At 45.9% G+C, this 25,995-nt stretch overlaps 2 protein-coding genes across 2 annotated transcripts; both read right to left on the reverse strand.

Moving 5' to 3' along the window:
* Window positions 1-324: 324 nt before the first annotated feature.
* Window positions 325-5,385, reverse strand: LOC120986782 (phospholipase A2 inhibitor and Ly6/PLAUR domain-containing protein-like). The gene is made up of 5 exons (XM_040415488.1): window positions 5,286-5,385; window positions 3,945-4,052; window positions 3,213-3,368; window positions 1,320-1,466; window positions 325-664 (listed from the first exon to the last, which is right to left on the reverse strand). Exons 1-5 carry the CDS (start codon window positions 5,356-5,358, stop codon window positions 519-521), a joined length of 630 nt encoding a protein of 209 aa, XP_040271422.1. The 5' UTR covers window positions 5,359-5,385; the 3' UTR covers window positions 325-518.
* Window positions 5,386-19,671: 14,286 nt separating this feature from the next.
* On the reverse strand, window positions 19,672-25,278 carry LOC120991424 (phospholipase A2 inhibitor and Ly6/PLAUR domain-containing protein-like). Its single transcript, XM_040420244.1, has 5 exons — window positions 25,162-25,278; window positions 22,088-22,210; window positions 21,566-21,712; window positions 21,104-21,247; window positions 19,672-20,326 (listed from the first exon to the last, which is right to left on the reverse strand). Exons 1-5 carry the CDS (start codon window positions 25,211-25,213, stop codon window positions 20,199-20,201), a joined length of 594 nt encoding a protein of 197 aa, XP_040276178.1. The 5' UTR covers window positions 25,214-25,278; the 3' UTR covers window positions 19,672-20,198.
* Window positions 25,279-25,995: the final 717 nt, after the last annotated feature.

Genomic DNA, 25,995 nt, shown 5'->3' on the forward strand with positions numbered 1-25,995 from the left:
TTGGCTCCGCACGGCCAGGCAGACACCAAAACGACATTTTTTTCATGTCCGTGGATCCTCCAAAAATCAAGGAAGACCCACGGACGAAAAAACGGTCACGGATCACGGACCAACGGAACCCCGTTTTGCGGACCGTGAAAAAATACTGTTGTGTGCATGAGGCCTTACGCTGATCTCATTATCTGTGACGGACCCCTATTTCCTACATCTGTGTTCTCCATGAGGTTGATATAGGGAAGGATTCTGGGAAAAGCACTGTACTCTTTATATTACATTTGTGTAGGTTCATTAAAGACGTCACTATTATGGTACGGCACATAATTTATTGTCCTACAGATACATCATTTATGAGGTGTTGAGTAACGGGCTCTTCAGTTCCTCCCAGCCCTGGTGCTGACCGCCGACTTATTAATATTCTTTATTTTGGTACAGGTGATGTCCATGTCCTCTCCATGTATGAGCCGAGCCAGAATGTGCATTACGCAGCCATTCACGTGTCACGGTCCAGAATGCAGAAGTCACGGTTCGTATGTGGCGTTCCTCTGATTTGAACAAATCATGGTGCTGTTGTCCGGACACTGGACATTGTCTGGGTAGAGATGTCTTAAACCTCCGCACACGGGCGCCGACACACAACCCTGGAATGCGACCGTCTGGCAGATTTCTGCAAAATCAAGAACATGATGGAGTTAACCCCTATAGTACATAAAGGGCTGGTCCACCTTCACCACTATCTATCATACTGTGTATACAGCTCCCATGCATCTTCATAGCTACAGACTAGAAGTAATCTCTGAGTGGTCGGACCCTGTCCCATCTGTGCAGTGCTTCTTATCCATCTATTAGGGTATGACTGCAGGGTCCGACTACAAGAGGTTTGCTTGTAGTCTGTAACCATGGAGATGCATAAGTCTGCCTAGAAAATGTAGACACAATACTACGGGAGATTTGGTAAATTTGCTTCATCTTTTATTTTAGATAGAGAGAACGCTGATACACTGAACAAGACCAGGTCAGGACACGATGAGTTGAAAAATAGAATAAATTAGAAAGTTACAAACCTTAAAACTAAAAAGTCCCTTTATAATTCCAGCAAGTTATCAGCTGGTTAAAGTGTGTCCTGTCCTGGTGCACGATGGGAGTAATATTTTTAATACATTTTTACATTTTTTATATGTTTTAAAGGAACACTCCAGACTCCATAGGCGATCCGAGGGGGCGGGGCATGACACAAACATTCAAGGAACATCCTGTGTCGTGCTCTGCCCATGAGTATCGGTATGTAGGTTACTCCCATCTGATCCGTTTGCAGGACTTACCTTCCCGTGAGTCTTTTCCTGAGAAGACCAGACATGTGTTCTCGTCTCCAGTACACTGCACCGTGGCCTTGGCCTTGCAGTTCTCCTCGCCATCTGCGTAGCACGTTGGACACTCCAGGCCGTTCTTTGTGTTATTCCAGGGAGTGACTGGGAACATAAGGGATAAAATGAGTCCAAACTGGTCGGAATATGAAATATTCAGCGTAGGAGGTGCGGAGATAGAAGTTACACCTGGACTGTGGCACCTAAGGAGGCTAAAAAGAACCTGTGCCCCATAAGAAGGCACCAAATGGCACATGGTGGTGGTGGTGGTAGTGGGGAGTTATGGATTTTGCATTGGGGCCCAAGAACTTCAAGCTACATGTCTGTATAGAAACCCACGTGTGGCCCACGATGGACCTTTTTCAGTTAAATGTAGCATCCTATGAGGGCCTTACATAGAGGATATGAGGCCCCCTCCCAGTGCACCATACTGCCAAACCAGACGCAGGGCCTGCCCTGTAAAATCAATGGCTACCTTTCTCTCCATCTCAGAGAAAAATGGCTTCTAGTGAATATTTTACAAATGAGATCTCAAGTGCACCGAGGCCATGCCCTCAGTGCACCTTAGCTGTTCCACTCATCTTGCTAGCCACCTCCCCTTCAACATCATTGACAGGGCCGATCTGATTCCGCCTGCCGCTGCGCCGTAGCATCATATTTTTGTCTGCAGTGATGTATAATGCACGAGACCGCAGCTGCCAGTCACATGAGACTGCTGAGGCCAGTGATTGACTGATCACGTCCAGTATAAGGCGAAAACGTCACTACCGAGGTGAAAACAAAGCCGGGCGGTGAGGATTGGAGCAGAGGCGCTTGATCGGAGAGGATTTGGAACATGTGCGGCCGTATGACCTTGTGGGGTATGTGGCATCTGTACGTCCTGCAGTAAATTCCCTCCGTCTCATGATGTGACTGCACAGCAGTGCGTTCTCGTGACCACCACTCCATTCAAACTACTAGGTCAGAGGACCTTAACCCACATTCTGGTGATCGGTGGGTGTCCCTTACCTATCCTGGTGTTTCCTGGGGATGATTTCTGGAGAACTATAAGCCTTATAATGCGCTAATCAGTTATTGGTTAAATGGGGGACATCCTATATACTCCCTCAGGTAGTGGCGTACCCAACGTGGAGTCAGACCATGTGACTGCTATGGGACCCGAATTCAGGACTAGGACCAGGGCTGAACTCCTCCTTCTGTTCCCGACCTAAAACAACAGCTATATTCCAGAAACCACCACCAGGGGGATTTCTTTCAGCTTCCCTTGAGTTCAGTGGTAACTGCGGTGGTCATCAATCTTTGGCACTTCAACTGTTGTGAAACTACAACTCCCAGCATGCACATTTGCTCTGTTGTTTTCAAACCATCCATGGAAGTGAATGTAGCATGCTGGGAGTTTTACCGTAGTTTCACAACAGCTGGAGGTTGCTGATCCCTGGTAACTGCACTGAGCTCCCCCTAGTGGTGGCTGCAGGAAGGACGTTTATATGTCCTGAAGGGAAGCAGGAGGAGCTGTATGGGGGAGATTTCTCTGTATATTTATGCCACTTGTCTGGTCTACAGACATTGAGAAGTATAGTGCTTAGAATCAGAGCCATATCCATATTTATTAAGTACAGGTTCCGCTTTTTCCAATAACGGTTAGGTAAAGTTGGTGAGGTTGAGATTTTTTTTATTTTTATTACTATTTTCTTCCACTTAATAAAAAAAAATCTAAATTTGTCAGAAATGGGAGGGGCCTTATGATATCTGTGTACGTCCCTACACTCGCCGCGTGCTAAGGCTCCTAAGCATTATTATGAAAAAGATTCGCCATTCATGAGCCCTTTGGGACCTATGATGGCAGCTTACCTTCAAGAGACTTTTGGTTGCAGGAGTCGTTGTTGCAGCAGTTCACCGTGTACCTGGCCTGGTACTGATCACTGTTCACACTGTATGTGATATTGCAGATGTTGGCGTTCAGATTACATGTCTTTTCCACAGAGTAGGAGATGCTGTTTCCATCTTCTATGGAGACATAGACATCATTATCATCACTATTATTTCTGTTGTAACCAATCAGAAGGACTGTATGATCCATGATGCTTCTGTTCCGTTCATACATATTGAGAGTTACCAACCAGTCTAAATAATACAGGGGGCACAGGTGTGGAGCTGTATGGGTGCAGAGACATGTTATACCTGGCCCATGATGCCTGAGGGGGGTCTAGAGGCGCTACTCCCACATAAGAAGACTTCATATTATAAGTGGTATATGGTTGCAGATTTTGTTTTGAGCTCCAGAGAAGATACATATGCTGTGTCTTATGTCTGGTGCAGTTCCTCAGGGGTGGAGCATGACATGGAATTACAGAACACCAAAGAGAAATCTCCCGTGCCATGCTCCTCCCCCTAAGACCCTTCCTTAGGTGAAACACAGTGGATCATTAGAATTTATTGTAGAAACAACCATAAAATCACTGTATGGGTTACATGGCATAATAAGTTCCCAGTCATGGTGTATCATAGTGTATTACAGTGTATTAGGGTTGTGCGTGAAGTAAAACACAGATACGAAGTCTCAGTGTTATATACAGTACTTACTAGAGATTGTCTCATTCACTATTGTCATGCAGGTCCCACAAGTCACCAGGTTCCCCACACAGTCGGCAGTAGTGCTATTACGGCATTCAGTGCACACCACGCAGTTACCTGGAGAGAAAGGAACGTAGAAGGTTTCCATAAGAAGTGGTTAAGTATCTAAGGCCAGCCATATGTATTAATAGCTTGTTAGGCCATCAGTTGTCTCTCTCTACTCCTCCATACGTAAGCATGCTCAGCTCAGTAGGGTTTCCTGACCGGACAACATGAGAACAAAAAATTTAGCATTTTAAATCTGACTTCTCAATCATTGTCTCCCTTGATATCTGTTAGTGGAGAGTCAGGAGGTCTCCATTCACATTAAATAGTTGGCTGTTCCTGCTGAAATCGGTGGAGTTGACTAAGTTGAGTCTAGGACATTTTAAGAATTATTCCACCAAGATGTATATAGTGCATAGAAACATCAGAAAACAACCTTGGAGGAGATCCATAAGCTGTGACCTTCCATGGTGCACCAAATAAATGGACCACTGTGCTCTGTAGAATGAACAAAGCTCTATGATGGAGTTTGGACATGTCTCTCATACTGTAGGGGCTGCACTGAAAGTAGGATGGCTGTGGGCCCTCTTAGTCATCATAGCTATGATATTACCTAGAGGCTGTAGCCCCATTCCAGCCATGGACATTACCCCAGAGCCCCAGTAGACGCTTCATCCCTGGGTGCAACTGTTGAGTCTGACATCTGTAAGGGGGCTGAGAATTTGTTTCATAACTTATAAGTAAAATAATGTGCATCCCCTCTTACATGCCTGGATAATGGTCAGAAAACGTCAACTGAATTACAGCTAGAAATTGAATATGTATCAACTTGGTCCATAAAATTCAGGTGGAGTTTTGTCATTGAGACTTTGGTTGAACTCAGTGGACAAACTTAGGTTTTATACAATGTATTAAATAATAGTTTAGATCCCCTGTATCAGTACTGTCCTTCTAAAAAAAACAAGATGACAAGAAGACCTAGGAAGCAATGCAGGTTTATTGAAAAATGCCTCCTCTGGTCCTGGTTTATGCTGACTCACCTGACCTACTTTTTGGCCTGTTGCTTACTGGTGCCCTTCTAACAAATTCTCTGTATAAGAAAACAGAGATGTATCCCTCTGCTCCAATCCTCCTACCATGTTTGCTAATTTTCTGGTGCCTGCTGAGAAGACTCCTGCCCAGCTTCACACCAGCCATGAATAAGGTGAATTAGATCAAACTAAAAAAAAGTCTACCCCAACCCAACTTCTACTTGACTATCTTCTTCATTTCTGAGCATGCTGAAGGATCAAGATAAGATCTCACCTGCTTTAATGGTAGCGGAGACGATGAAGATGATGGCCAAGAATGTTCTCATGGTGACTCCTTGATCTTGCATGCCTTTGTATAAGGATATTGCTGCCTCGTAGAATCCTCACTGTATATATAGTGAGAGCCCAGGGGTGGGAGAACAATACTCATTGGACAGAACTAATTACTGTCTGTCTTCTCTTTTAAATACCACATGCAGAATACATGGAAGGTGGGTGCCTCCCAAATATCACATAATTAATGAACCCCTTCTCCAGGTATAATTACTGTCATTGGACTTTCTATTGGCAGATACAGAAGTAATGGAGAGAACATAGTGACATCATAGCAGCTTGTATCTAATCATTATTTTGTACCAAATGATTTGAGCCAATAGAGTGTCTTTGGGAACATTGCAAAATATCAGTAGTGATCAACTTAAATATTAGATCCCTCCTTGGAAAGATTACCTGCTACTCTGGACATGTTTCATACTTTCTGTGTTAATATAAATTATTAAAGAAGAAGCCTAATTAAAAGTTAAATCCTTACTTAGAATAGGTCATAAACATTAGATAAATGTTCTGACACATTAGACACCCACCCCCGGTAAGCTGCCTGAATGGGCTGCTGCGCCTTTGTATAGGCACTGGAACAGCACAACTCCGTACACTGGGTAGTGGTCAGGAATGGTACGGCAACAACATTTGCTGAAATGTCTACCGTGAGCACACAAGCATCAGAAATGGACTATAGACCATTGAAAAGAGATGGTCTGGTCTGATGAATCACGTTTTACATCATGTGGACGGCCATGTGTGTGCTTCACTTACTTGGGGAAGAAATGGCATCAGGTGCACTATAGGGAGAAGACAAGCTGACGGAGGCAGTGTGATGGTCTGTGCAATATTCTGCTGGAAACTTGGGTTCTGACATCATATGGATGTGATGTAAGCCATGTACCGGGGTGGGCTCCCCAGGATACAGTGAAGTCACGAACGAAAAAAGCTACCCCAACACCAGCTTTTTGCCAAAACAGAATTTTACTTTAATGTGGCAATAAACACAACCACAAATGCTGGGAACATACAATAAATTTACATACACCTAGCCCGAAGGCTGAGACCCTTGTGCTGCACTGCACGACACCCTCCGATGGATGCAAGAGGAAAGTGCAGTAATTTACCTACTGGCGGGCACAATGTAGGCCGAAGAAGGTCCATGGGAAGATTACTGCACCGGTCAAAGAGCTAGTGTTATTGTAACAATCTATTATACATTTAGACATTAGAAGATACACGACACCTGCAGTTGTAGAGGCTTCATTGTATTTCTTATCTGGACATTGTATTTCGTGTCTAGATGTTCCTCAAAGTATACATTCATGTATCAAAGTTTGTCCCTTGGCTCTGAGACAAGGCCTCCAGATGTCAGAGGTGTGTAGTATTGAAAATATCAGGCATGTATGAGTTAACCCTTAATGGTATGATGCTTATAGCTTATACAACAGTGCCACCTAGATATGTACTACACCAGTAGCAAAAGTGCATTCTGGGTAGTGTTATGATGTCACATTCCTTATCAATGCACACGCTTATCCAACAATTATTGGAACGTTACAAACTAGGAAGGTGTGTTCATCTGATAAGTTTTGGGTTAAGAAACCAGATACCAGAAAGAGAGGAGGAAGACAGAAAGAGAAAAAAGAAAGAAAGAAAGGGAGATCTCTGGAGAAAGATTTGGATTATCGGAAAAAACTCTCGAGAGCTGACTGCCCCAAGACTCTGCACGTCACTTGACCCTTGGGTAATGTATATTTTTGTTTTATGTAGTATTGATCTAAATTATTGGCTTGATACTTAGCTAGATACCCGCTCATTTGCGAACATGTAACATTAGTTGCTACATTAATATTTTCGCTGATTTCAGTTACGATGCATATAACTGATTAAGGGGATAACATTGGAGAAACTCTCTGTTTTATATCAAGTCAATAATTTCTAAGTTTTGTTGCAATACTACCATTATCTGAGATTAGTCATCATTTTGGGCAGAGCAAGGGCTCGTATCTGTCATTTTCTTGATTGAGTTTTTTTTCGCATGATCCATTGATTTTATATCTCTCACAATTTTAAAGCCGTATTACATAATATTCTTGTGTTGGTTGAGTAGTATTTTGTTGACACCATATAGTGGCGAATTCTGGGTACAGCATATCATTGTATATTATTGAAATTTATGTTGATTCATTTATAATAAACCATTTATATTTTTGCATAAACGCTTGTACCCTGTTTTACCAAGCTACAACATGGGGTCCTGTTGGTCGAGAATGGGGGGCATAATGTCAGGCGAGACAACATCCTCTGACGACATGTAAATTATAAATATATCTGATAGACCCCTCAATGCACTTGAGACACGGGCCCTGAAGAAAGGCTTATCCTTTGTCCCGACCAATAAATTCAACTTATTCAAGTGGGTCAAGGATTTGACTCTCTTTGTAAGAAAGTTGAAGTGGAAAAAAAAAAAATTCGCCACACATGATAAAGTGCAGTTGCGGTTCTTGAAATTAACCCAGATGACCTGGAGGACGTCCGTGTTCTAGCAGGTTTGCTGGAAGAGGGTGAGAGGCACCCTGGCGAAGGGCCTTTCACTAATCTAAAATCCCAATCCACCAAAAATCCACCAATAAGTGGCAATAAGGCGATGGACATTTTCTTTAAAGTCACCACTGATCAGTTGAGCACTCTAGAGGGATGCAGAACTGGGAATTCCAATCTCTCTCGTTCTGAGATGGATGCCCTGTTATCCCTTGAACGTGATTCATTGATTGTGATGAAGCCATCTGATAAGAGGGGGAACATCGCAATCATGGGATGGGAACAATACAGGACTATGTGCCTGAACATCCTGAATGATAGTGGTTGTTACAAAGTGTTGGATATCAAGTGAACTGAGGAACATTCTTATGTCAGCACTGGCGGAGAATTTTATTAATCAAGCGGAATTAGATTTTCTGCTCCCTAAACACCCGGTAGTTCCCTGTTTCTATAGCCTTCCCAAAATCCATAAAGGGGTCACCCCCTTGAAAATGAGACCTATAGTTTTAGGGATTGGTAGTCTCACGGAGGGCATAAGCATATACGTGGACAAGATTTTGCGACCGTTTGTGCTGGCCCTTCCGTCATATGTGAGGGACACAACGGACGAGATCAATAAATTGGAGGGTATTCAGATTGATGACCAGACTTTACTCGCTAGCCTGGATGTGGAGGCGCTCTACAGCTCCATACCCCATGTCAAAGGGTGTGGGGCTGTGGGGACCTTCTTACAGGAATGAGGTACTTATCTGTGGCGACATGGCTAGTTTGTACTACAACTGCTGCAGTTCATTTTGGAACATAATGTGTTCCTGTTTGACCGCTGACTATACCACCAGCTCAGGGGAGTGGCGATGGGGAGCCCGTGTTTGCCAACCTCTACCTGGGCTGGTGGGAACGGGAGGTTGTTTTTGCGGAGGAAACAAATGAATGGACCCAATACATAGGGTTGTGGCTACGTTATATCGATGACGTGCTGATCCTTTGGTCAGGGAGTGAGGGTGACTTTAAAAACGTTGTCACCTACCTCAATAAAAATGAACGGGGTCTGTATTTTACGTCTGAGATTCAGAAACATCAGATTACATTCCTGGACCTCACAATATTCAGAGATATGGAGGGGAATCTCTGCACACGTCTTTTCCGCAAAACGGCGGCCACAAACAGCCTCCTCCAATGGGACAGCTGCCACCCTCAGGCCTTGAAAAAAAGGTATACCAAAAGGGCAACATCTGAGGTAGTGCAGAAATTGCTCCAGGCTTACTGACTATCAGGTGGCAGCAAGGGACCTTCAAGGTCGTTTTGAAAAGAAAGGGTACCCACGTCAGGTCCTGAAGAGTGCAGCGCTCAGCTTATAGCCTGAGAGTCTTTTTTTTCTCTCAGGCTATGAGCTGAGCGCTGCGATTGGCCAGCGCTACAGCATGGGAGAATGAGACGCCGGCAGGTTCCCCTGGGTGGAGCCTAACTATGAAGATACCGGAGGCTATAACCGGAGAACGGAGCGGCGCCCAGGGATAATAGTAAGTGCAGGGGGATCCCTGGGCGCCGCTCTACATGTCTGTATAGTTAGTTTAGATGTTTTATTCTAGTGAAAGGTCCTCTTTAAACTGCAGAGAGCGGCGGCCGTATTACGGCCATCATAGCGCCGGAGCTGTCGCCTCACCATCAGAGGCTGACGGCACCTACATGTTTGTTTGTCCTACAGTTAACCTAGCTCCTGATGAGCCTCCACAAGGCGAAACGTTGAGCTTGAACATAGGTTTAGGGCATGGACAGAGCGCATCCACATGCTAATCAAGGCAGATAGCCGTCATCTGGATTGGTTAGGACTTTGAGTTTTTGCTGAATAGAGGGGTTTGTAGGGAGGATTTTCTCACCTGGTGTTCATTTTTGAGGGTCACCTATACAAAGGTGGTTACTCCCCTCCCCCCTGGCAACTTTTTCAGTCCTAAACTTGGTAACCCTGTGTTATAGCATATGACTACCTGTGATCTGAGCACGCCACAGTGGTTCTTACACAGGTGTTGTCAGTGCATGAGGTTACCATCTTATATCCAGCAACTATACATATGTTGTATGACTAGCTGATGCTGTAGTTGCTCCGCACCTCCTAGTGCAGCCACATGCACTGGAGGGATCATCACACATCTCGTATACGTCTAGCATCAACATATAGTATATAACAATATTTTGTGTTTGTTGTAGATTTAGGGATCTTCACACTTCTCCCTAGTTTTAGTGTATATCTATTAAATTGTAAGTTTTAGCCTAATCACAACGTTTCTTCCAGCTGTGACTTCTCACAAAATAATTAGGTTCTCAATCAAAATCTTGGAGGTGTATATATGTCCACCTCGCGGATCAATATAATTTGCATAATTTTTCATTTAATCAGTATTTTTTTTTTATATAAAGCATTTGGTCTTTATATAACCCGACACTAAATACAGGCCTGGTCTCAGTCTCTAGGCGCCAACACTGTGATGAGGTGCGTGCACGATCTGTGGGGTTTCGCTGTGGTAGATAGAGTAAGCGGGGGCAGTACAGAGGCAAAGTACAAGTTCTTAACTCAAAACATCAGTGTTTATTCACACTTGAGGCAATTGCACAAAACAGCACGTAACTTTGCAGTCTTGGTGTTAATTCACACTAGGGATCAACCGATATTCATTATTCAGAGCCGATACCGATACCAATAACCTGTGAACTTTCAGGCCGATAGCCAATAACTTATACCGATATTCTGTGCATTTTCATTTATGAAAAAAAAAAGTGATGTTTATTTATTTATTGTTTAGATATTTTATATGTAAAATTGGGAAAGGGAGTGATTTATACTTAATATTTTGGTGTTTTTTGTATTTTTTTTAATTTTTTTTAAATGCAGTAGATGTCACCTGCAGTCCTATGTAACACCACAGATAACACAGGGATAACTCTCTGAGTACAGATAATGCAGTAGATGTCACCTGCAGTCCTATGTAACACTACAGATAACACAGGGATAACTCTCTGAGTACAGATAATGTAGTAGATGTCACCTGCAGTCCTATGTAACACTACAGATAACACAGGGATAACTCTCTGAGTACAGATGATGTAGTAGATGGGTGTGAGCCCCCAGAATTCAGAACACACGCAGTGTGACCTGAATTCTGGGGCCAGGCTGCTACAGTGTGGCCCAAATTCTATAATAAACAGATATGTGGATGGACATAACATACATTGCTATGAAATATACAGGAGAATACCGCACCATACCTCTTACATCCAGTGACGTCTCCTGTGATGTAGACTTTCCTCAGCATCTTCATTCGGAGATAGGACCGTCATGATAACTGCTTTCAGCCGCTTCTCATCTCTGTAAAATGTTTGGATTTCTCACTTTACTATCCTCCTCAGATAACAGACCTCCCCTCCCCCGTAGTGCCCATAACTATAATGCCCTCTGTATAATTATAATATATACTGGCCCCTCTGTATTATTATTATTATTTCCTCCTCTGTATTATTATTATTATTATTAATATTATAATGCCCCCTCTGTAGTATTATAGTAATAATTATGCCCCCCAGCATACAGTCCCATGTAAGATACAACCTTCCTCCTGCCTTCAGCCCCTCCAGCATACAGTCCCATGTAAGATACAACCTTCCCCCTGCCTTCAGCCCCTCCAGCATACAGTCCCATGTAAGATACAACCTTCCCCCTGCCTTCAGCTCCTGCAGCATACTGTCCCATGTAAGACACATCACTTCCCTGCCTTCAGCCCCTCCTGCATACAGTCCCATGTAAGGTAGATCACTCTCCTGCCTTCAGCCGCTCCAGCATACAGTCCCATGTAAGACACATCACTTCCCCGCCTTCAGCCCCTCCAGCATACAGACAGTCCTATGTAAATAATATCACACTCCCTCTCTTTGCCGTCTGCCTTCAGCCCCTCCAGCATTCAGTCCCATGTAAGATACATCACACCCCTGCCTTCCAGCCCTTCTTGCAAACAGTCCCATGTAAAATGCATCACTCGTCCTGCCTTCAGCCCCTCCAGCACACAGTCCTATGTAAAATACATCACTCCTCCTGCCTTTAGCTCCTCCAGCATACAGTCCCATGTAAGATACATCACACCCCTGCCTTCCAGACCTTTTTGCAGTCCCATGTAAAATACACCACTCCCCCTGCCTTCAGCCCCTCCAGCTTACAGTTCAATGTAAAATACATCACTCCCCCTGCCTTCAGCCCCTCCAGCATACAGTCCCATGTAAGACACATCACTTCCCTGCCTTAGCCCCTCCAACATACACTCCCATGTAAAATACAAAACTCCCCCTGTCTTCAGCATACAGTCCCATGTAAAATTCAGCACTCTTCCTGCCTTCAGCTCCTCCAGCATACAATCCTCTGTAAAATAATATCACCCCCCCTGCCTTCAGCCTCTCCAGCATACAGTCCCATGTAAATAATATCCCCCCCACTACCCTCTCTTCAGACCCCTAACATACAGTCTCCAGTACAAGGATTATTCCTCCTCCCTTCAGACCCTGCAAAAAGCCCCCCAAGTAAAAATAACAGTCACTATTCTCCTCCACACACCGACCTGCTGCAGACTCTGCTCCTCTCTCCAACATCCTGCTCTGTAGAATCTCCCGCTCATCTTTAGACTCCGCCCCCTATGTGATGAGACTCCGCCTCTTCCCCTGACATCATACCTCCTAGGATCAACTCCATTCTAGACACTACGGTCGCTCTACTGCCTATGAGGAAGAAAGGAGGGGACCAGAGTCATAGGCTCCCATAGCCCTCATTGAAATTTCAGCTGCCTGGCGCCCCCTGCAATTTTGCGCCTGGGCAACGGCCCCCACTGTTCCCCCCCCCCCCCCACGCTACGCCCCTGCTCTGAACAGAACAAATGCCTCCTCAACAAACATGCGGTACTGCAGTGTATGTAGCTTTGCTCCTCAGCTCTTATTAGCGCTACTGGAAGAAATCCTCATTCTTCTGGACAGGATCAGGGTCTTGAACACAATCATCCTCACTTAGTTGCATCTCTGGTCACCGAGAGATGCTCTTACACCTGGATGCCATCGGATTCTCTGCTCACACAGTTCCTCAGTCTCAGCTTCCTCTAAGATGGCTGCTTCCTTTTCTTCTCCAGGCTCTGAAACTCCACCTCTCATGAATATGGAAATATATGCAGCCTGTTAGCTGTGTTTTGGAAACAGCGGCATCTTGTGGCCAAACAGCAGAACTTCAGTCTAGATAATTTCATCTATACAAACAGTGTTCAGACAATGAGAGCTGTTTCCACAGTGTTTCCACACATCTCACAGTGACATGTACCTCCTACCTAACCACGGTACACCCCCTTCATGGCAGTGGCGTCCCCTAATGGCAGTGACCTCTCTCATCAGGATAATGCCTCGGGCACACTGTAGACTGTCCAGGAATGAGGAACATGACAAAAAGACCTCCAAATCAACTGACCTTCTATGGAGGCCGCTTTAAGAAACTTGCAGGATTTGATACCAGAAGACACTTCAGAGATGTTGATGGGTCACTACACAATAATAATGATTTTAATGTTATGGTTTATTGGTGCAGTAGAAAGTTAGCTACTTCCTCACTCACTATATTAGCATTCCTTAACCCCTTCCCGCATCCTCACGTACATGTACGTGAGCGAATGTGGCTCCTTCCCGCATCCTCACGTGCATGTACGTGATGGGAATGGGGCTGCACCCACCCGTTCCGCAGCACGGGCCCGGCTGTTACTGATAGCCGGGCCCCTGCTGCATCCGCCGGCATCACTGTGTGCGCTGATGCCGGCAGATTAACCCTTTCACGTGCGGCGGTCAGAGCTAACCATGGCATGTGCGGGGTATACAGAGGGAGGGGGCAGGGGGTCGATGGTTGCCATGACAGCCCCGATGCCTTACACAGGCATCGGAGCTGCCAGCCCAGGAGATCCAGCCTGAGCGCTTGGTCTCCTAGGCAACTGTCAGCCTCTCACTTTGTGAGAGGCTGACAGTTCAATTCAGTACAATACAGAATGTAGTGTTCTGAATTGAAACAGGAATAAAACCCTGGAAAGTTAAAGTCCCAAAGTGGGACAAATATAAAGAGTGAAAAAAAAAGTAATAAAATAATAAAAAAATGTAAGTTTCAAGTAAAAAAAAAAAAAAAACGTTCCAAAATAAAGTAAAAAAAAAAAATGGTAAAAAATAGGGGGAAAAAGAAAAGTAGAGATATTACATATCGCTGTGTCCATATTGACCGGCTCTATAAAAATATCACATGACCTAACCCCTCAGGTGAACACTGTCAAAAGGAAAATAAAAACTGTGCTAAAAAACATTTTTTGTCACCTTGCATCACTAAGGCTGGGTTCAGACCTGAGCGTTTTACAGCGTGTTCCTGTAAAACGCTCAACAGGCAAGAAGCAATGATTCCCTATGGGAATGGTTCTCACCTGAGCGTTCTCACGCCCGACGCCCCAAGAAGTACATGAGCTTCTTTGGGGCGTCTTGTCGCGCGTTCCCGTACATAGACTTCAGCGGTCACGCGCGACAATGGGCGTTCGCTTGTCTCTGTATGGGTGATTGGAAACGCCCATACAATCGCGCATACAGAGCGCTCCATCGCGAACGCTCAGGTGTGAACCCAGCGTAAAAGTGCAACACCAAGCGATCAAAAAGGCGTTTCCCCACCAAAATAGTATCAATCTAACCTTCACCTCTTCCCGTAAAAAATGAGCCCCTACGTGAAATAATCGCCCAAAAAGTAAGAAAAACTATGGCTCTCAGACTATGAAGACACTAAAACATGATTATTTTTTTTGTTTAAAAAATATTAGTGTATAAAACTTGAATAAATAAAAAAAGTTTACATCTTAGGTATTGCCACGTCCCTAACGACCAGCTCTATAAAACTATCACGAGTTAACCCCTCAGCTGAACACCGTAAAAAAAATATTAAAAATGATGTGAGAAAGCAATTTTTTGTCACCTTACATCACAAACAGTCTAATACCAAGTGATCAAAAAGTCATACGCACCCCAAAATCATACCAATCAAACCGTCACCTCATCCGACAAAAAATTAGACCCTACCTAGGACAATCGCCCAAAAAATAAAAAAACTATGGCTCTCAGAATATGGAGACACTAAAACCTGATTTTATTTGTTTAAAAAATGCTGTTGTGTAAAACTTTAATAAATTAAAAAAGTATACATATTAGTTATCGCCGCGTTCGTAATAACCTGATGTATAAAAATATCACATGACCTAACCCCTCTGATGAACACCGTAAAAAAATAAAAACAAAAACGGTGTAAAAAAAAGCCATTTTTTGGCACCTTACATCACAAAAAGCGATCTTTTTGTTTCAAAATGCTGATAGACTTCATGCACACGACCGTTGTTTTATTCCGTGTCCGTTGTTCAGTTTTTTGTGATTTTCTGCGGAAAACATTAACTTTCAATGGGTCCGTTGAAAACTCGGCTAATGCACCGTTTGTCATCTGCGTCCGTGATCCGTGGTTCCAGTCCGTCAAAAAAATATAACATGTCCTATTATTTTCGCGGAAAACGGTTTGACCAGAGTGGAGAGCGGTAACAAAGAGCATCTCTCACCCTGAAGGACCTGTCCTCTCCTGTTACACGGTGAATGGACACATGTAAAACTATGTTTCCCCTATGGTGGCCCCACAGGGGATCTGAGAAATACAGGGGATCTGAGCACTACAGGGGATTTGAGCACTACAGGGGAACTGAGCACTACAGGGAAACTGAGCACTACAGGGAAACTGAGCACTACAGGGAAACTGAGCACTACAGGGGATCTGAGCACTACAGGGGATCTGAGCACTACAAGGAAACCGAGCACTACAAGGGATCTGAGCACTACAGGGGATCTGAGCATTACAGAGGAACTGTGCTCTACAGTGGATGTGAGTACTACAGGGGATCTGAGCACTACAGGAGATCTGAGCACTACAGGAGATCTGAGCACTACAGGGGAACTGAGCACTACAGGGGATCTGAGCACTACAGGGGATCTGAGCACTACAGGGGATCTGAGCACTACAGGGGTTCTGAGCACTACAGGAGATCTGAGCACTACAGGAGATCTGAGCACTACAGGGGAACTGAGCACTACAGGGGAACTGAGCACTACAGGGGATCTGAGCACTACAGGGGATCTGAGCACTACAGGGCATCTGGGCACTACAGGGGAACTGAGCACTACAGGGAAACTGAGCACTACAGGGGATCTGAGCACTACATGGGATCTGAGCACTACAGGGGATCTGAGCACTAAAACGAAACCGAGCACTACAAGGGATCTGAGCACTACAGGGGATCTGAGCACTACAGAGGAACTGTGCTCTACAGTGGATCTGAGTACTACAGGGGATCTGAGCACTACAGGGGATCTGAGCACTACAGGAGATCTGAGCACTACAGGAGATCTGAGCACTACAGGGGATCTGAGCACTACAGTGGATCTGAGCACTACAGGAGATCTGAGCACTACAGGGGAACTAAGCACTGCAGGGGATCTGAGCACTACAGGGGATCTGAGCACTACAGGGGTTCTGAGCACTACAGGAGATCTCAGCACTACAGGGGATCTGAGCACTACAGGGGAACTGAGCACTACAGGGGATCTGAGCTCTACAGGGGATCTGAGCACTACAGGGGAACTGAGCACTACAGGGGAACTGAGCACTACAGGGATCTGAGCACTACAGGGGATCTGAGCACTACAGGGATCTGAGCACTACAGGGGAACTGAGCACTACAGGGGAACTGAGCACTACAGGGGAACTAAGTCCTTCAGGGGAACTGAGCACTACAGGGGAACTAAGCACTGCAGGGGATCTGAGCACTAAAAGGAAACCGAGCACTACAAGGGATCTGAGCACTACAGGGGAACTGAGCACTACAGGGGAACTGAGCACTAAAGGGGAACTAAGCACTACAGGGATCTGAGCACTACAGGGGATCTGAGCACTACAGGGATCTGAGCACTACAGGGGAACTGAGCACTACAGGGGAACTGAGCACTACAGGGGATCTGAGCACTACAGGGGAAGTGAGCACTACAGGGGAACTGAGCCCTACAGGGGATCTGAGCACTACAGGGGAATTGAGCACTACAGGGGATCTGAGCACTACATGGGAACTGAGCACTACAGGGGAACTGAGCACTACAGGGAAACTGAGCACTACAGGGGATCTGAGCATTACAGGGGATCTGAGCACTACTGGGGAACTAAGCACTACAGGGGATCTGAGCACTACAGGGGAACTGAGCACTACAGGGGAAGTAAGCCCTTTAGGGGAACTGAGCACTACAGGGGAACTAAGCACTACAGGGGAACTGAGCACTACAGGGGATCTGAGCCCTGCAGGGGAACTAAGCACTACAGGGGAACTGAGCACTACCGGGGATCTGAGCACTACAGGGGAACTGAGCACTACAGGGGATCTGATCACTACAGGGGAACTGAGCACTACAGGGGAACTGAGCACTACAGGGGATCTGAGCACTACAATGGATCGGAGCACTACAGGGGAACTGAGCACTACAGGGGATCTGAGCACTACAGGGGAACTGAGCACAGCAGGGGAACTAAGCACTACAGGGGAACTGAGCACTACAGGGGATCTGAGCACTACAGGGGATCTGATCACTACAGGGGATCTGAGCACTACAGGGGAACTGAGCACTACAGGGGATCTGAGCACTACAGGGGAACTGAGCACTACAGGGGAACTGAGCACTACAGGGGATCTGAGCACTACAGGGAAACTGAGCACTACAGGGGATCTGAGCACTACAGGGGATCTGAGCACTACTGGGGAACTGAGCACTACAGGGGATCTGAGCACTACAGGGGAACTAAGCCCTTCAGGGGAACTGAGCACTACAGGGGAACTAAGCACTACAGGGGAACTGAGCACTGCAGGGGGACTAAGCACTACAGGGGAACTAAGCACTGCAGGGGAGCTAAGCACTACAGGGGATCTGAGCACTACAGGGGAACTAAGCACTACAGGGAAACTGAGCACTACAATGGATCTGAGCACTTCAGGGGATCTGAGCACTACAGGGGAACTGAGCACTACAGGGGATCTGAGCACTACAAGGAAACTGAGCACTACAGGGGATCTGAGCACTACAGGGAAACTGAGCACTACAATGGATCTGAGCACTACAGGGGATCTGAGCACTACAGGGGAACTGAGCACTACAGGGGATCTGAGCACTACAAGGAAACTGAGCACTACAGGGGATCTGAGCACTACAGGAGATCTGAGCACTACAGGGGAACTGAGCACTACAGGGGAACTAAGCCCTTCAGGGGATCTGAGCACTACAGGGGATTTGAGCACTACAGGGGATCTGAGCACAACAGGGGAACTGAGCACTACAGGGGAACTAAGCCCTTCAGGGGATCTGAGCACTAAAGGGGATCTGAGCACTACAGGGGATCTGAGCACTACAGGGGAACTTAGCACTACAGGGGAACTAAGCCCTTCAGGGGAACTGAGCACTACAGGGGAACTAAGCACTGCAGGGGAACTGAGCACTGCAGGGGAACTAAGCACTACAGGGGAACTAAGCACTGCAGGGGAACTGAGCACTGCAGGGGAACTAAGCACTGCAGGGGAACTAAGCACTACAGGGGAACTGAGCACTTCAGGGGATCTGAGCACTGCAGGGAAACTGAGCACTACAATGGATCTGAGCACTACAGGAGAACTGAGCACTACAGGGGATCTGAGCACTACAGGGGAACTGAGCACTGCAGGGGATCTGAGCACTACAGGGGATCTGAGCACTACAGGGGATCTGAGCACTACAGGAGATCTGAGCACTACAGGGGATCTGAGCACTACAGGGAAACTGAGCACTACAGGGGAACTGAGCACTACAGGGGATCTGAGCACTACAGGGGATCTGAGCACTACAGGGAAACTGAGCACTACAGGGAAACTGAGCACTACAGGGGATCTGAGCACTACAGGGGATCTGAGCACTACAGGGGAACTGAGCACTTAGGCCTCTTGCACACGACCGTGGTTTGGTTCCGCATCCGAGCCACATTTTTTGCGGATCGGGTGCAGACCCACTCACTTCAATGGGGCCGCAAAAGATGCGGACAACACGTCAGCGTATCCGTTGCTCCGTTCCATGGCCCCGCAAAAATTATAGATCATGTCCTATTTTTGTCCATTTTGTGGACAAGAATAGGCATTTCTATAATGGGCCATCTGTTCGGTACCATAAATTGTGGAAGGCACACGGGCGACATCTGTGTTTCGCGGATCTGCAATTTGTGGACCGCAAAACACGGCACGTTCGTGTGCTAGAGGCCTTATGCTGTTGGTCCCATCAGTCAAGGGACCAATATAATAAGTAGGAATTGTCCAAAGCAGAGAAGCATTTAAAGGCAGTAATTACCAGATATGGACACTTTTGGGGTCGTTTTAGACGCCGGTCTTAATAACCCTGTGCTGGCGCTTGATGTCCCTAAGTTATGTAGAGGTGCTGGCTGCACGGCAAGCTTAAATATGCGCCAAAAACAGGCGTAGAAAATGATAAATGAGACAGGCCGGCCCATCCGTCCACGCCTCACCCCATTTTTCCACCACCTTGGAAAAGTTTATTCTTCGACTACAAACTTTTTTTTAAAGAGTCCGGCAAATCAGTGAAGTTACCAAAGGCATCCACGTCACAGAGACCGATGAGAACGAACAATTACACAGATAAAGATAAAACTCGTATAATGTTTCCTCTTTACGTTGTAGAATATTTATTCTGCACAAAATACATCTGACAACCGGAGACACAGATTTGACTGTAACAACTGACAGTGAAAGGTTTAAAGGGGTTGTCCAAGACTTTGATTTTGAGGTACTATCCTCAGATAATCGGTGGTGGTGGTGGTGGGGGGGGATCTGACTCCTGACACCACTTCCAGTCAGCTGTTTGAAGAGTCTGCAGGCGCTCTGGTGAGTACCACCGCTTTTTCTAGGGCCAGTGAAGTCAACTTCATCGGTCACATGTGCAGGCGCAACATTGTGTATCAGCCTAGACTGCAATACCAAGTATAGCCACTACACAATCTGTGGCGCTGTGCTGGATATGGTAGAAGGAGGTCTCCTTCATACAGCTGATCGGCGGAGGGGCTGGGTGTCGCCCCCCCCCCCCCCCCTCATATTGATGATCCGACCTGAGGATAGGCCGTCAGTATGAAAATGTCAGACAACCCCTTTAACAAATATTCTGGGCTCCTCCGCTGCTGGTTTCTTCAGGGTTTGGAGTCGGAGCAGGTCAGTGTGTAGCCTTCTTGTAAGTAAGTGTCAGGGTAGGTTGGAGAACGATGCAGGCAGACATTCTCTGTGGTGCATCCCTGGTAGGCCCAATCTTCAAACTGAGCTGTGAGGAGAACATCGGATTATACAGGAAAATATATACAGAGTCTGATATCATCTATCTATTATCTATTATCTATCTATTATCTATCTATCTATTATCTATCTATTATCTATCTATTATCTATCTATTATCTATCTATTATCTATTATCTATTATCTATTATCTATTATCTATTATCTATCTATTATCTATCTATTATCTATCTATCTATTATCTATCTATCTATTATCTATCTATTATCTATTATCTATTATCTATCTATCTATTATCTATCTATCTATTATCTATCTATTATCTATCTATCTATTATCTATCTATCTATTATCTATCTATTATCTATCTATCTATTATCTATTATCTATTATCTATTATCTATTATCTATCTATCTATTATCTATCTATTATCTATCTATTATCTATCTATCTATTATCTATCTATTATCTATCTATTATCTATCTATCTATTATCTATCTATTATCTATCTATCTATTATCTATCTATCTATCTATCTATCTATCTATCTATCTATCTATCTATCTATCTATCTATCTATCTATCTATTATCTATCTATTATCTATCTATCTATCTATCTATCTATCTATCTATCTATCTATCTATTATCTATCTATCTAAATGTGTCTCATCCTTAACCCTTACACGTCTTTCCAGAAAAGCTACTTCCATTTTTTTGAGATTGTGAATATTTTCTGACGACATTTAAAAATCAGGGACCATATTTCTATTACTTAAATTTTTTTAAAAAAAAGTTTCTTACTGCCGTTGTAGAGTCCGCCGGAGAAGTTGTAGCATTTAGTCTGCGGTCCGCGACATTTGATGGTCCCGGTGGGTGTGCAGGTTTTTGCTTTAGCATAGCAGGCCGGACACTGCACCCCGTTCTCGGTGCTGTTTATCGGGGGCACTGCAGTAAAAAATCAATGAAAAATTGTGATCACTTCAATAAGAACAACTCCAGAGCTGCACTCACTATTCTTCAGCGTCCTAATGCTGCTCAGTATCTGGTGGAAACCCTTCTGGCTGGAGATCCTTGTGCCGTTACTGGAAGATTGTAGCTCTGAAGGCTGCAGGATCTGAATGCAGCTTTGGATTACAAGGTCGTAACTCAGAAGCAGCACTAGAACCATATCAGCACATCCAGTCCAAAGAGGACTGGCTTATCTGGACCATAGAAGGTCACCATCACCTCTTCCACCTGCAGCCAGTTCTACGAGTCACTTACACTTGATCGATCCTTGGTTGCACAGGTCTCCTTGGCAGCACTTCGAGACACTATACAGTTCGATTCCTGAAGACATGTTGTACGTTGCCTGACACAACAGTGGAGTGGTTGCACAGGATTTTTCGACCATCGGATAAAGGTTTTTACCTACAAAAAAAATATTCCAGGTGAGATGGAGGATCCAACATAAAACACTGGCCGGTGAAACTGTCCAGCCCAGGAACACCCCGAATGGTTGGCAGGCTGCGGTTGTCTTCTTCTCTGGGTGACATGGAGCTATGTACACAGATTTGGTGGCAGTTGGTGGTAGATTCTGCTGTACACCAGACTGCCCCTCCAGACAGCACAGACTTGTTTTAGGTCCCACTCACTTAGGTAGGAGGTAACATGAGAAGATCTCGCCAGTGGAGAACATCTAGAAGGACAGGTAAAGGGTGAAGGGCCGGGAACAACAGAGGGAGGTCTGGAGAGATGAGGTGCAGCACGAGGAGGGTTAATCAGAGCATAATAAAAATACATTACCAATCATCATAACTGTCAAGGTGGTGATGCAGTTGGTGACCGACGGGTCGCACGTCTTAGTGGTCGGCTCTGTGCAGACGTCTCCAGTGTAGTTCTTACAAGTCTGACAAACCAGACATGACCCTGTGGTATAAAGGGCAGAAGGTCACTTCTAGAGCACATCTTCTACTCCATAGACAGTAAGGACACATTCACACGATGGCCACTTGGCGTCTGTGGCGACTGCAGTCGGGGCCGTTCATATGGATAGCAGCACGTGCAAGTTGAGGGGGGGGGGGTGTAATTATTATTATTTTTTTTTAAAGCAAAATTACTGCCGTAGGGGACATTATTAATGTTGCTTTGATTGTGACTAGAGTAGAAGAAATGATGTCACTTAAAATTAGGACAATATATGACGTAAGTAAGGGGCGTCAGTCCTTAGCAGGAACGTTTTAGCCAGTGGCTCCCCACTCCAGTACAGTGGAAGGAATTAGGTCGACACCAGAAATAACTTGGAACAACAAGCTTGATGGTTACAGTTATCACCAGAGGCAACCGGCTTACTGGTTACAGAACGCTCAGAGGAGGCAGCCGGCTTAGTGGTTACAGAACACTCAGAGGAGGCTGCTGGCTTAGTGGTTACAGAATGCTCAGAGGAGGCAGCTGGCTTAGTGGCTCAATCTTCAAGCGGATCCGTTCCCCATTGACTTACAATGTAAAGTCTGAACGGATCCGCTCAGACAACTTTCACACTTAGAAAATTTTCTAAGTTTTAATGCAGACGGATCCGCTCCGAACGCTAGTGTGAAAGTAGCCTTAGAGGTTACAGAATGCTCAGAGGAGACAGCTGGCTTAGTGGTTACAGAATGCTCAGAGGAGGCAGCTGGCTTAGAGGTTACAGAAAGCTCAGAGGAGGCAGCTGGCTTAGTGGTTACAGAATGCTCAGAGGAGGCAGCTGGCTTAGTGGTTACAGAACGCTCAGAGGAGGCAGCTGGCTTAGCGGTTACAGAATGCTCAGAGGAGGCAGCTGGCTTAGCGGTTACAGAACGCTCAGAGGAGGAAGTTGGCTTAGCGGTTACAGAACGCTCATAGGAGGCAGCTTGCTTAGTGGTTACAGAACGCTCAGAGAAGACAGCTGGCTTAGCGGTTACAGAACGCTCAGAGGAGGCAGCTGGCTTAGCGGTTACAGAACGCTCAGAGGAGGCAGCTGGCTTAGTGGTTACCGAACGCTCAGAGTAGGAAGTTGGCTTAGCGGTTACAGAACGCTCATAGGAGGCAGCTGGCTTAGTGGTTACAGAATGCTCAGATGAGGCAGCTGGCTTAGAGGTTACAGAATGCTCAGATGAGGCAGCTGGCTTAGTGTTTACAGAACGCTCAGAGGAGGCAGCTGGCTTAGTGGTTACAGAACCCTCAGAGGAGGCAGCTGGCTTAGCGGTTACAGAACGCTCAGAGGAGGCAGCTGGCTTAGTGGTTACAGAATGCTCAGAGGAGGCAGCTGGCTTAGAGGTTACAGAAAGCTCAGAGGAGGCAGCTGGCTTAGAGGTTACAGAACGCTCAGAGGAGGCAGCTGGCTTAGCGGTTACAGAATGCTCAGAGGAGGCAGCTGGCTTAGTGTTTACAGAACGCTCAGAGGAGGCAGCTGGCTTAGCGGTTACAGAACGCTCAGAGGAGGCAGCTGGCTTAGTGGTTACAGAATGCTCAGAGGAGGCAGCTGGCTTAGCAGTTACAGAATGCTCAGAGGAGGCAGCTGGCTTAGTTGTTACCGAACGCTCAGAGGATGCTGCTGGCTTAGCGGTTACAGAAATGCTCAGAGGAGGCAGCTGGCTTAGCGGTTACAGAACGCTCAAAGGAGGCAGCTGGCTTAGTGGTTACAGAACGCTCAGAGGAAGCAGCTGGCTTAGTGGTTACAGAACGCTTAGAGGAGGCAGCTGACTTGGTGCTTAGATTGGGTGCTCAATGTTCCAAGTGTCTCTCATAGAGGGAACATTCTCATGAGTGGCAACAGGCTTCCCCTCTCAGCAGACATTGCACCCAATTTGCATGGGATACGACACTGTCTCGGAGTCTTCCTTGGAGGCACACTCTTTACGGGTGTCTCCTCATACTGTGGTATCTTTCCTCACGACACCCACTATGCACATAGACTGTTATGCTGCTCAGGCGTTCTACTTATGCCATGCTATCTGGTCTGTCCTACAAGACCAAGCTTATTTCTCAGGGCCACTAACCTTCATGGGTGTTGGGGCTAGGATGTGCTAGTTGGCCGCTCTCGCTTGAGGCTATCCTCCTCTGCTGCAGATGTTTGACTTGTGCCGAGCTGGTTGGTCTGTTCTTCCTGACCAGGTTTCTCTCTTTCTAACACCCATATGTGTGCGGGCTAGAAGGTGCTCGTCGGCCACTCTGACTCCAGGCTACACTACTCTGCTGCTGGTGTTCAGCGCTTCCAACCCTCATTTGGACCAGTCATGGTGGTCCACTTGGCAAGCACCACTTGAATGACTCCTATGCCGACCTCTGACCTAGTACCATTATTGTCATCATTTACATTGCATTATTATCATACAGATGTACAGTTGCAGCACCCATCCACATCCTGCCTAAGGGTATGTGGCTCCCAGGCACCTGCCCCGATTACAGGCTACCTGTGATGCCACCACTGAAATGTCTGCTCACTAGACTATTTGTGGAAGTGTCATAGAAGTGAATGGAGAGAGCGCATGCGCAGCCACCGCCATGAAACCCAGTCCCGTTCTAGCAATGGCTTCCAGAGGTGGGACGTGCACCAATCAAATATTTATATATGTCATGTCCTGTCCCATAAAGGTCCAGATGGGACAACCTATTTAACTGGAGGATAAGGTTTTCTTGTAAAAGGCAGTGCAGATGTTTTAACTCTTAACAACGCCCTGCACACATAGATGTCAGCCATAAGACCATATGAATGGTGGCACGCAATACTACATTTCCCCTGTAGTGGTCGCTGCAGAGAAAATGGGTTCTTGGGAGCAGTTCTCATATTAAAGGGTTGTCACGGGACACATAAAGGGGTGTTAGAGAGCATGCAGAACAGCGTTCAGTAAAGCGAGGCTCACCTGTTGCAATAGTGATGGAGAGTAGGAGGCAGACGTTCAGTACAGTCCTCATGGTGGCACAGGGATGGTTTGCAGTGGACCAAATCCTTGTTCCTTTGGACTAGTATTTATACCAACCTACAAGGAAGATTTCTCAGTTTATATTGCCACGCCAAGAGATTACAGAACTACCTATTAAGTGGTCACGTTGGTACAGTGTGGAGGTGTAAATGTCCTCATAAACTGCAGGGAAACCTTCCAGAATTGTGAAATCCAATTTACACTTCTCCTGTCATTGCCAAGACTCTACATTGCGGAGCAACCCTAATAGCAAATTATTGGCCAAGATTTAATGTATTCAACCCACACCAAGAAGGACACAAACACCCATCCTTAGGAGGCTAACTAGGGCACGAGCAATACCCGTGAGTCTGGCTGACACATATGGCCGAAGCCCCACTCGGGGCAGTGGCCATTAAACTAAGGAATCATTTTCAAAATCATGCGTCTATTGGTGGGTTCTTGGTCACGTATGTTAGCTGGACCGGCTTTTCTAAAACGATATACATACGAGACAAACTTAAAAATCACCCAAAAAATGTGCGGCCTGTACCAGAGGGCACCACATGAGAGAAGCTGGTTCTCAGGGATAGAGTCTGATACAGGGCACCACATGAGAGAAGCTGGTTCTCAGGGATAGAGTCTGATATAGGACACCACATGAGAGAAGCTGGTTCTCAGGGATAGAGTCTGATATAGAAACATAGAATGTGTCGGCAGATAAGAACCATTTGGCCCATCTAGTCTGCCCAATATACTAAATACTATGGATAGCCCCCGGCCCTATCTTATATG

This window comes from Bufo bufo, chromosome 1 (assembly GCF_905171765.1).
Source record: "Bufo bufo chromosome 1, aBufBuf1.1, whole genome shotgun sequence".
In the NCBI taxonomy this organism is placed as follows: Eukaryota; Metazoa; Chordata; class Amphibia; order Anura; family Bufonidae; genus Bufo; species Bufo bufo.

What these genes read in the sequence shown, in the direction of transcription:
- LOC120986782 (XM_040415488.1), bottom strand. Translation starts at nt 5,358, where the DNA reads ATGCAAGATCAAGGAGTCACCATGAGAACATTCTTGGCCATCATCTTC. An exon ending in AGTGAATGAGACAATCTCTA is followed by an intron (nt 3,369 to 3,944) that starts GTAAGTACTGTA and finishes ATGTCTCCATAG; the next exon opens with AAGATGGAAACAGCATCTCC. An exon ending in AGGAAAAGACTCACGGGAAG is followed by an intron (nt 665 to 1,319) that starts GTAAGTCCTGCA and finishes TTGATTTTGCAG; the next exon opens with AAATCTGCCAGACGGTCGCA.
- LOC120991424 (XM_040420244.1), bottom strand. Translation starts at nt 25,213, where the DNA reads ATGAGGACTGTACTGAACGTCTGCCTCCTACTCTCCATCACTATTGCA. An exon ending in CTCCATCACTATTGCAACAG is followed by an intron (nt 22,211 to 25,161) that starts GTGAGCCTCGCT and finishes TTTATACCACAG; the next exon opens with GGTCATGTCTGGTTTGTCAG. An exon ending in CAACCAAGGATCGATCAAGT is followed by an intron (nt 21,248 to 21,565) that starts GTAAGTGACTCG and finishes TTTTTACTGCAG; the next exon opens with TGCCCCCGATAAACAGCACC.